This window comes from Abramis brama, assembly GCF_963993115.1.
Source record: "Abramis brama genome assembly, chromosome: 16".
NCBI classification, from domain to species: Eukaryota; Metazoa; Chordata; class Actinopteri; order Cypriniformes; family Leuciscidae; genus Abramis; species Abramis brama.
This window is the reverse complement of record NC_139978.1, coordinates 17,347,271-17,358,683: the sequence shown is the minus strand read 5'-3', so window position 1 is coordinate 17,358,683 and position 11,413 is coordinate 17,347,271. Positions and strand designations below refer to the sequence as shown.

The window sequence follows — 11,413 nt, the reverse complement described above, 5'->3', positions numbered from 1 at the left end:
AAGGGAAGCAAAACCTACGGTAGTCCCGCCCCCGCGCATACGCTGCTCTTTCGTTCTGTGTCGTGATTGGACAACAGCCCGTCAGTCAAGTAAACGTCACGCTCTCAGTCGAGTGTTTCCGGGTATTCGGAGAAGAAAGAAAAAAATAATCAGTCTATCGCCATGATTCACACAGAAACATCTGTCATACGCTAATAACAGTTTTATTGACTGTGTATTCGTGAGAGTGGAACCCCACGGGTGTTTTGTCAATTAGACACTGAGGGTAGAGTTTGCAGTGGATGGTTGGAGCGCGGGACGGCGATTGTACAGTAAGTGGCGCGTGTTGATGTTTGTGTTTAGCAGGCGAGCTAATGCTCCGCGAGCGGAAACTCACACATATTCTGCTTTGAATGCTCACATAAACCACACAACTACACACACTTAAAGAATGCACACGGGTATGGTGCACGTGCTCGTACTGGATCAGAATAGCTAGTATTTGTTGATACGAGAAGAGCGGGTGGGTTTGTTAGCTGTGTTAGGCTGTGGCTGACTATATGTCAGTCAGCCTGAGAGCAGAGAGGGTTTTACTAGTAAACACAGTGTTGTCAACCCCAAAGTGGGTTTTATTCCGTGCTAAAATATACCGTGGGATTTATGTTTCCCCCCAAATACCACAGTCACTATTGAAAAAGCATAAGTTAATACAGGGTCTGATTCAAACATTAAGAATCTGTCAGTTATTTCACATTTAGTTTAATATCTCTTTTTTTATACAATGGCTTGTGGCTAGTATAAATACTGTGAAATTACTGTAAAAACAACAATGTGATCTTTTTATCGTAAGCTGTGGTTACCATGGTGAATTTCTGTTAGAGGTGGTAGGGATGTAGTGACTGATCGATTCAGTATTGAATAGTCAAATCAAGTCAATTTTATTTGTATAAATATTCACAAAACACATTTCTTGAAAGCTTCACCCATTTTCTCACAACTTTACACACAAAACCAATTTTTTAAACTACATTTACAAAACCACTGACTCTTCTGGCAAAATCAAATAAAGCTTTCAGATCATACACAGGTCAGTTAATATATAAACACTACAGTGCATTCATTAGACACTACAAAAAAATAAAATAAAAGTGGAGAACACAGCATCCAGATCATGTAGTTACCAATTGTACAATTACTTAAAGTGTAGTGATAACAATTTAGAAAGGTGAAAAATACTGTATACTGTATGTACTGTAAGTATAGTATTGTATTGGATATTGTATAGTATTATTGAATTTCTGTATATTCAGCACTTGCATACGGTAAAAATGCACTAGCCCAACTGCAAAAGGGCAAAGAGTATTCTAAATCAAAAGCATGTTACAGTACACTCAAAAAAATTGCAAATGCAAGGTCAGTGTGAGTTTCATTCTGCCTCAGCATCACGTCTTTGTGCTGGATCTGGCCTCAGGACAAAGGCAACATTGATCCAGCCTTGACAACGCTTCTCTTTCTTGTCCTTATCCTCTTCCTCTTCCTCTTCATCCACATTCATATGTGCTCTTCCTCCTCTCCTTCTCAGATAGTTTCCATCCATTGTTCGTATCAACATTCAGTGCACCTGTGTCACCTGTGCAGTCTGAGCTGGCCTGTATGTTGTACAGTTGGTTTGATCACATCTTTAGAAACGAGAGTGAACAATTTTGAGTAGTTGTGTGTAAACAATGACAATTGTGTTATAGTTGTTTAACTTCCAGCTTGTTTACCATTTTCCAACACAAATGCAATGCATCACAGTGCAAAATGTGTTTTAGTAAGTGAGAATGTATTTAGAGTTTTGCAAATGGTTAAATGAATAAATGTAAATGTTCATTGAGTCTACTGTCTAATAACCAGCATTTTTTTTTGCCAAAAGAGTGATTTTATTTGACAAAATATGTTTAGGCCACTAAGCATTTGGTTCAGAGAATGGGGTTTAGTGTTTTAGCTACTGAGAAAAAATTGAATATCCTAATGTCTTATAGTCGCATTTAGCAGATTTGAGCTGGGTGATAATTAGCACTTTATATTGTTTTACAGGAGTATACTGTATGCATGAATAAAGTTGGATGCATGTATCCCACTATATATATATATATATATATATATATATATATATATATACTGTATGTGTATATTGCTTTACGTAAATGTACTGTGTATGGATACAGTACATTTACATTTAAAGGGTAAAAATGAATGTCCCATAAACATTTATAAATTAATATACTTAATTAATAGTTCTTGTATAGTATAGACACTACTACAGAGAATTGAACAAAAATATTTGCTCAAAACAGAAATAGTTTATTATCCATTGACAAGACTGTTGGTAGATTTAATAATTCACACAACGAGGGGGTAAAGGTAGCAAAGGTAGGGGTTCTTTGAAGACTAATTATTGGCATATTAAAGGGATAGTTTACCTAAAATAAAAATTGCCATTACTCACCCTCAATGCTGTCCCATACCTGTATGACTTTTGTTAATTTTAGAAACACAAATTAAGACATTTTTAATGAAATCTGAGATATTTCTGTCCTTCCATTGAAAGTCCATTTCACTAAAAGTTGATGCATCAAATTAAGACATCGTAAAAGTATATAATTCAAGTGGTTGAATCCAAGGCTACTGATGAGACACGATCACTTTAAGATGAACAGATTTAATTAAGGCTTTTTTTCATAAACACCATTGTTTGTTGCACATTGGACTTTTTGGAGTATCAAAGTTTTGATTTCAGTCAAAATAAATTCATACTGTTATTTATGTGTAAAATAAGGGTTTGAAATGACATAAAGGTGAGTAAATGTTGTTGACAGAATTATTATTTTTTAATTAACTGTCCCTTTAATTGGCCTTGGTCTGTTTGAACTACAAATTATTAATGACTGTTTCCCTTGAAGTTCAGTATTAATTAATTTCTACATCTTTGCCCAAATATAGGCATGATAGAAATGTTGCACTGTTGTCTCCCCACAGAGTGTCTTTTAATACAATAAAAGTGGCACGAAATGCACCATGGAGGAGGCCCACCAAATGTGCAGAGGAACCTTCAGAGAACAAAGTCCTTCACTGGATCTGAGGCAGAAGAACAGCAGCAACCACAGCAGTCCCAACAGCAGCAGCAGCAGCAGCCCATGCCGGTTACCCAGCAACAGCCAGCAAATGCCAATCACCCCCAGTCACCGGTGACATCTTTTGCTCCATCTGCAAGTCCCTCTGCGCCACAGTCTCCCAATTATCAAATCATCATGAGTCGGAGTCCGGTCACAGGCCAGAACGTGAACATCACTTTACAGAACGTGGGACCAATGGTTCCAGGGAACCAGCAGATCACCCTCGCCTCCCTGCCTCTCCAGAGCCCGGCGTCCCCTGGCTTTCAGCATCAGCCCCAGCAGTGGAGGTTCGAGCCTGGGTCTTCGTCTTACATCCAGGTGACGTCACCCTTGTCCCAAAGCCTACAGCCTCAAAGTCCCACCCAGCACAGTCCGGTCCCCATACAGGCTGTGCCCAGGCCGAACGCTCCTGTGTCGGCTCTGGGAGTGTGCGGTCAAAGCCCGACGCGGTTTGTGGAGGCAGGGATTATGGTTAGGCAGCTCAACTTGGGTAGCCCATCAGCCCATTTTGTGTACCAGGATGGAGCAGGATTGGCTCAGCTGACTCCGACCACAGCAGGAGCCGTTCAGCTGACCTCACCTGGGACTCCGGGGGCCATCAGAGAAAGACGCCTGTCCCAGCCACACTCTCAAACCGGGGGCACCATACACCATTTGGGCCCACAGAGCCCGGTTGCGGCAGGGGCTGCTCTGCCGACTTTAGGCAGCCCTGGGCATATCACCACCTCCAATCTGCCTCCTCAGATCAGTAGCATCATCCAAGGCCAGTTAGCACGACCCATGATTTTTGAGAAGACTGCGCAAGGCGTTGTGGGAGCATCTGCGGCGCCCTCTTTCGGGGTCCCATCCGCCATCCCTCCCTCCAGCCCATCCAGGAGCAACCCTCCCCAGGGCCTTGCCAGCCAGTCCATGACCCCCACCAGCATGAAGAAGATGCAGCCGAAAAAACTGGAAGAGATTGCGCCCTCAAACCCAGAGGTGGCACAGTTGAGGAAGCAGTGTCTGGAGCATCATGGGAAGAAAATGGAGAGTCTGAAGGAGGTGTTTAAGGAGTACCTGATAGAGCTCTTTTTCCTGCAGCATCTGCAAGGGAACATGATGGACTACATTGCCTTCAAGAAAAAGCCTTGTGTGCCTCTCTTCACCTACCTGAGGCAAAACGATCTTGACCTTGAAGATGAAGAGGAGGAGGAAGAGCAGTCCGAGGTCATTAATGATGAGGTAAAAGAATGCATTGGGCTCTTACTTTCTGTTTTCAAATGCACTTTTCTCAGTCTCAGTGATAAGTTTGGTTTAACTTACAACAGTGATAAAAAGGTTTAACACAACCTTTTATTGTATCCAAAAAATAATTTCAAACATTTCGAAAAACTTTTATACTGTTTGTAAGAAACGTTTAAATGTAATGGGGTTTAAAAGGCATCATGTGGTGTAACCATCAAGTAAAAAAGAAATAACATTTTTACCTTAAACCTTGAATACATGTGAGTGTGTACACATTATACTCTTTATATTAAAACAGTTTTTAAATGTATATTTTTAAGTAAGAAAACATAGCCTACACTACATTTCAAACGTTTGGGTCTCTTATGCTCACCCAGGCTGTATTTATTTGATTAAAAAAACAGTAATATTGTGAAATTTGTGGGATTCGCAACACATGACATTTTACAGCCTTTTCACCATCATAACAAGGTCAAAATTCTGATATTTTAAGAGGATTATTGACCCAAGAGACAGTCACAGAGCTCTTCAGGTGTCCTCTCTATGATATAATTTCCTGTTTTTTGTTTGCTTTTATTGGTCAAATCACATGACATGATTTGGGAGACTTTTCCCAAATGTTAATATCCAGTGATGCAGTCAGTGTTTTAAAATATTCTCTTTTTTTTCCTAAGAAAAAAATTGTATCAAACTACTCAAAAAAATCCTTTTAAAGAATAGTATTCCTTAAAGGATGGTTTCTCTCTTCATTAGGATATCAAGAAAACTGTATCACTGTGACATTTTTACTTTATCTCCCCCAATAAAATCAAAATAAATGTTTAGAAATCTATGTATTTTTGATTAAATTAATAGATCCAGATGATCAAAATGATCATCATGTCTCTGACCCATGAAACAACTTTTCTTTGTAGAGAACTGGTCTCCATTTCTTTTGCAGACATCAGGATGTATTTTCTGTGGCTTTGTATCTTTCATCTGTTTCTATGACAACCTCTCAGGTGAAAGTAGTGACTGGAAAGGATGGACAGACGGTGACTCCTGTTGCTATAGCTACACAACTCCCACCCAACGTGTCTGCAGCGTTCTCCGGTCAGCAGCAGTTCCAGGTGATGGAGGCTTCCTTACTGGAAATGTGAAGGAGGATTCATTCAGAACATTTCAAATATTTTTAACGCTCATGTGACAGGGCGTTTTCATTATGTGGCTTGAGAGAATTGTGACATTAGACATAATTAGGCAAGATTTTAGTTAAGGTTAACAGAACTGTTTTTGCTCCGTGTGAATGAGACTCACTTTGGTTTGTCTTCCATCTCACAGACTCATGTCGGGGTGGCAGGTAGCAGCATCTCTAACCCTGTGGACATGGAGGCTTTCAAACGGCAGCAGGCCATGGCACAAGCAGGTAGGGCGACGTTGACGCAGGGCAAAGGTGGAGGCCAGTTTTCTTTTGTTTTCTTTGTTCTTTATCCCCCCTTTTTGTTTTATGCCTTTCTGTTTGCTGTTGTTAGTTTCCTTTTCTCCCCTTCCAATTTGCTTCTGCTTACTCAGTATTCCGGCATCTTTTCCCAGCTCTGTGTTTGAAGCCTGTATTCCAGAAAACAGGGAACGGAGCTTCCCAACAGCTTCCTGCTGGTGTGCAAACATCATTGCCATGTGCCAAGTGTTTTTTTGTTTTTTTTGTTCTCCTCCTTTTTGTTTTCTTGTTCTATATCTCATTTTTTTGGGAGGGAGGTCTTTTGCGTTTTGAGGGTATTGTGTGTTTTGCATCCCAGATCAGGCTAAGAGGTCCCGGATGGAAGTGGGTCGGCATGGGATGATATTCCAACACCCCGCTGTAACTGCTTTAGGATCTCCCGGCGTTCCCCTCCAGCAGCTCATGCCGACAGCGCAAGGTAGGAGCGCCGCTGCGTTTCGGGCCAGGTCCGCTCTTGTGTCCGTTATTCAATGCTGCTGGAGGTCAGGGTTCATTCTAGAGTTCCCAAAGTTGATCCCACCTTTTTTTCCAAGCATCATCTTCCAGTTGTGATCCACTTGTTGGGACTCAGTTCAGTCTCAGTTCTCATCTCAAAATCTTTTGCTAACCATCAAAGGGACAGCTGAGCAGAAGATACAGCTGAAGATCAATTTGGAAGACATCACTTTTTTTCATTTATGATTTGCTCATTAGTTCCTTGAGCCATTCACCTCATTTGTGTACGTTCTTCTTCGCCATAATGGCATCTCTGATTCCATCCATGGTTCATCAGATGATGAGCCCCAAACTGTCCTCTCTACTGGGATGTCCTCTTTCACACCGTGTTTGTTTTCCTTTTAGTTCTGCGGTTTTATAGTTGACATCTCCTCTCCTGATCCTACAAAGATCCTCCTTCACTTCCCTAAACTCACTGCATTCTCAAATTGGAATCTCAATGCATTTTCAATCTTGGTTCCCTCCATCTAGCAAGTTTTTTTAATTTCTCCTTGTTTTATCGTCATCATATTTTCAGTTCCCACCCTCATCTTCGGTTTCCATAAAATTCCCTCATGACCTGATGGTGAGGAGCCGATAGTGGCGCTCAGGAAAGCTCTTATAAACAAGCAAATTAACCTCAGAAAGCTCCGGAGTTGAAAACATTGCTGTAGTTGGTAATTTTGCTCATGATGAAATGCTAAAAGAGGGAGATACTTTGTGTTTACAGCTGGGCTTTACCTTCTTGTGTGCTAAACTTCCCTTGTCATTCCTCTGCTATACCCTCTGCTTTGCTGTTGTTTAGCACGTGTATTAACGCAGATGTTTCAGACATTACCTGCTTCATGCATGTTCATGAAATGTGTCAGTGCTTCAGTCGTGTCCATTTCCTTTCCTTCTTTGAGTTCTTCTCCTGTTTTTTATTTTGTTTTTTATTTTTTATATTGTTTTCTTGATTTTGTTTTTTGTTTTTTAATATCTAGACTTTTCCACTTATGGATAGATCAGTGGTAATGCATGATTAGTTTTGTTCTTCATAGTACTATTCTTAAGCATTGAATGAAGTATTTTAATTTTCACATTTACGAGTTCTAATTTTCCATTATTAGAACATGTAAATCTACCTTGAGTTTTGTTATTTAGTCATTGTGACATGATCTGTATTTTTCATTAATGATCCCTTTTCTTCAGCATTGTGTAACACATTGCTGGTTACTCATAACATCATACCCATAAAATCAAAAGTTTGGTTGAAACATAAATGGGTAAAATGTCTATTGCTATAGAGTTCTATTGCACTCCACAATCAAAATACATTTTTAGAACCATAAAGCTTTTAAGTATTGTGGCATTATTTTCATGACAATTAGACATCTTAATGTACTGTATGATACTTGATTTAAATGTCTGTAATAATCAAGCAAAATTAATATATATATATATACAGTGCAATGCATAAGTGAATACACCCATGCTAAAGTTGACTAAAAAGAGGAATAAAAAATCATATTTTGGAAATTGAACTTAATGCCTTAATTAAAAAAATTAGGAAAAATCCAACCTTTAAGGACACCAATATATAATATTTTATATATATATATATATATATATATATATATATATATATATATATATATATATATATATATATATATATATAAAATATTTTACAGGCTGTAATGTGCAAAGAAAATGTGTAAAGATTTAAAAATGTTACGTAGTCATTATATAGCCTAAATTATGATTAAATGCCACATAATACAATTTAAATAAAATCTAACATTAAGGTAATGTGAAATGGAGTTGAAATGTTCTTAATTGTCAGAAATAATGTAAATTCAAATACTCATTTTTAAAAAGCAAAGTAGAATTTGGGTATGAAATATGACTCAGACATGTTCTTTCACTTTATCTAAAAACAAGAAAAAATTTGTTATATGGATATAAAGTGTCACTTTTTTAAAAATTGGGCCTTTCAGGTAAACAGACAAGACAATATATGATTTCAAATTCTTCATTTTTTTCCTTTGGAATTCTTCCTTGCCCCCCATATCCCTCTATCTGTCTCTCCTCTCTTTCCTCTCTCTACTCTGTTTCCTTCATCTTGCTCCGTGAAACAGGAGGCATGCCCCCCACCCCACAAACAGTCCAGATTGGTGGGCAGAAACAGAACCAGCAACAGTATGACCCATCCAAAGGTCCCCCGGTCCAGAATGCCGCCAGCCTTCACACGCCACCCCCGCAGCTTCCAGGCCGCCTACCCCAGGGTGGGATCCCCATGGCGGGTCTGCCTCTCTCCCTGTCCCAGGGTCAGGCCATGTTGGTGGACCAGCAGGCTCCGATGTCTGGAGGTCAGCTCCAGGTGAAGGTTCAGGGTACTGGGGCCGTGCTGGCTCCAGTTAACCCACATGCACAGCTGCAGGCACAGCTTCAGCAGATGCAGTCAGGACTCCACCTCCAGATGCAGCAGCAACAGCAGATGCAGCAGTCTGTCATGCAGCCCGGACAGGCAGTGAGTATGCTTAACAAACTGTGCCAAGAAATCCTCACTAACCACATTGAGAAGTATGTCTTCCAAGTTTGAAAAAGCTTGTTCTGCTTACTGTGATAGTAATAAAAGTGTGTTATGATGGGCATGTTTGTGATTTGGCTCTTTAGCTTTTGGACTGTCAAACAATTTGTGAAATTTGTCTGATGACACTTTTGGAAACTAAAAAGTGGTATAAAATCATCACAATGTTCACAATTTTGTATCGTCAGCAAAACCATTATGAATATATCATGAATATTCAATATTGCACAGCCCTATTACAACTAGATTTTTTTACAGTTCATCTTCTCTTTTTTTTTCAGACTGTGACGCTTGTTCGTCCTGGATCAGATTCCTCCCAGCCTGCCCAGCGTTTGATGTCTAACTCTCTCTCCAACGCTGCCATGTCTCCTGTTCCTCTCACATCCCCGTCCTCTCTACCCTCCCCACACCCTTCTGTCCCGGTCCGCACCCCCTGTACTGGCCCCAGCCTCTCCTCTGTTGCCCAGTCCAAACTCGCTTCCACGAATGGCACCACCGGCCTGAAAATGTCTGGGCTGGGTCAGAATCCGGTCGGGCAGAACACACAGGAAAGCTCTCAGGACAAGCAAGCAGAACAAGCCAAGTTGGTGAGAACAATTACAATATGATCTTTAATATGTTCGGTATATGTTAATATCAGCTAAAAATAGGTTACTTTGTTGCATATGCTGCCTATAATATCTCAGACAAGATTGTCACATTGCATTGTAGGAGAGTCACGTGCACCAGCGCATTTCAGAGCTCCGTAAAGAGGGCCAGTGGTCAGCTAGCCGCTTACCCAAGCTGCAGGAGGCCTGCAGGCCCAAATCCCAATGGGACTACCTCCTGGAGGAGATGCAGTGGATGGCGGCTGACTTTGCCCAGGAAAGGCGCTGGAAGATTGCTGCTGCCAAGAAGGTGAGAAGACTCGCACTCAGTCTCCGATATTAGCAATGTCTCAGACAGCATTAATTGAGCCGATTGTTCTGTGACTCCTAGCATTGGTAACACCTCAATGCATTCGGGCACATGTAATAGTGACCGTGACAATTAGTTATAGAGCAGGCTAAGATTCTGCTTTGATTTTGAGTTCAATGTCATCTCTGTCTGTAGCTTGTGCGCACATGTGCACGTTACCATGACGAACAGATGAAGATGGAGGAACGTGAGAAGAGAGAGGAGGAGATGAGGCTGCGGCACATTGCCAGCACCATCGCCCGTGGGGTTGACTACTTCTGGTCCAACATCGAACAGGTACATTTACTTATTATTGGTACGAGTATTATTTTGGTTATTTTATTATTTATATACTATTATAGTATTTATTATTTTGAATGAGCTTCTATTTCTATAATTTTAGTTTAATTTTATGTGCTTTTATATATATATATATATATATATATATATATATATATATATATTAATTAAGATTTGTTTTTATTTTAGTTTTAGTAATTTTAGTACTTTAAACACATTTTTTTTCAGTAAGGTGCCAAGGCAACATTTCTGATTTTTCATAACATTTCTAAGGGACCATTCACACAGAATGCGTTTTGCGGTAAAAAACAAAACAAAACAAAACAAGGCTCAGGTCAGTGAAAAAAAAAAAAAAGCAACGTCTAGAGAAGCATTTTTTAAAAGTTGAGCTTTTTTTCTTATTTGGGCGCTGCGTTTTTTGGAACGCTATCTTATGGACGAGACTCTGCAAAAGACATGAGACCCGAGCGCAATGGTCAAACACGTCCGTCTAGTGCATGTTTAAAAACAATGGATAAGAAGTAGCCTGGTAATACCAAACTCTGCTACTTCGCTTTGCTTCGTAGACAGAGTCTGGCATGGCATAATTGAAAAGCGTTTTCTTTCTCGCGGGGGGGCACTTGTCTGAAGTTTAAAATCATTGGTTACCCGTAAGCCAATCACATAACGTTTGGTTATGGCGTGTGTTATGCGCATGCTCAGCCGCATCTAACTTCCACTGTAAACACATGTATGATGCGAAAACAAAACCATCGAGCAAAATACCGGAGTGAACATGGCTGTGAACGACTTTTGCAGATTATGTGAAGTAAATCTACGCATCCACGGGACAATCAGTGTCTACGTCGTCACGGCTCTCAGCCCGCCCTCTGTTCGTTGATTGGCCGGCTGTTTTCAGGCCGAAGGAAAACGGAAAGCTATTACGCTGTCTCAGACTGAGTACAGAAGCGAAATGAAATTGAGCGGAAGTACGAAGTCTGACGTAGTCAGGCTAGATAAGAAGTGCAGTGAAATGTAAAAACGTGAGTAATTGATTTCTTTCCCTCTTACCACAGGTTGTGGAAATCAAGCTGCGTTTTGAGATTTATGACAAACAGCAAAAAGTTCTCGGCCTGCAGAAGGCTGCAAGTAAAGGTGAGATTAAGTAATGATTATATTTGACCTGTCTTAACTGTTTGTCAGAGTTTATTAATTCAGAAGAGACGATGTATTGTTACAGGTCATTGTGCTAAACCGGCCCAGTCATCCGGAGAGAAATCAGATAAAGAGAGTAAAGCGGTAAGATCTTCTCCA

General features: G+C 40.3%; 1 protein-coding gene across 11 annotated transcripts in view; it reads left to right on the top strand.

The window, feature by feature from the left end:
* The first annotated feature begins 128 nt into the window (after window positions 1-128).
* The window catches only part of ep400 (E1A binding protein p400), a 37,861-nt gene continuing 26,576 nt past the window's right edge, over window positions 129-11,413 (top strand). For all 11 annotated transcript variants that reach the window (XM_084086941.1, XM_084086940.1, XM_084086939.1 and 8 more), the window contains exons 1-10: window positions 129-311; window positions 3,001-4,358; window positions 5,363-5,470; window positions 5,682-5,766; window positions 8,433-8,824; window positions 9,166-9,471; window positions 9,596-9,781; window positions 9,977-10,117; window positions 11,176-11,254; window positions 11,340-11,398. In XM_084086941.1, the coding sequence (XP_083943067.1) occupies window positions 3,033-4,358; window positions 5,363-5,470; window positions 5,682-5,766; window positions 8,433-8,824; window positions 9,166-9,471; window positions 9,596-9,781; window positions 9,977-10,117; window positions 11,176-11,254; window positions 11,340-11,398 (2,682 nt within the window). In that variant the 5' untranslated portion in view covers window positions 129-311; window positions 3,001-3,032. The remainder of the gene's footprint in view (window positions 312-3,000; window positions 4,359-5,362; window positions 5,471-5,681; window positions 5,767-8,432; window positions 8,825-9,165; window positions 9,472-9,595; window positions 9,782-9,976; window positions 10,118-11,175; window positions 11,255-11,339; window positions 11,399-11,413) is intronic.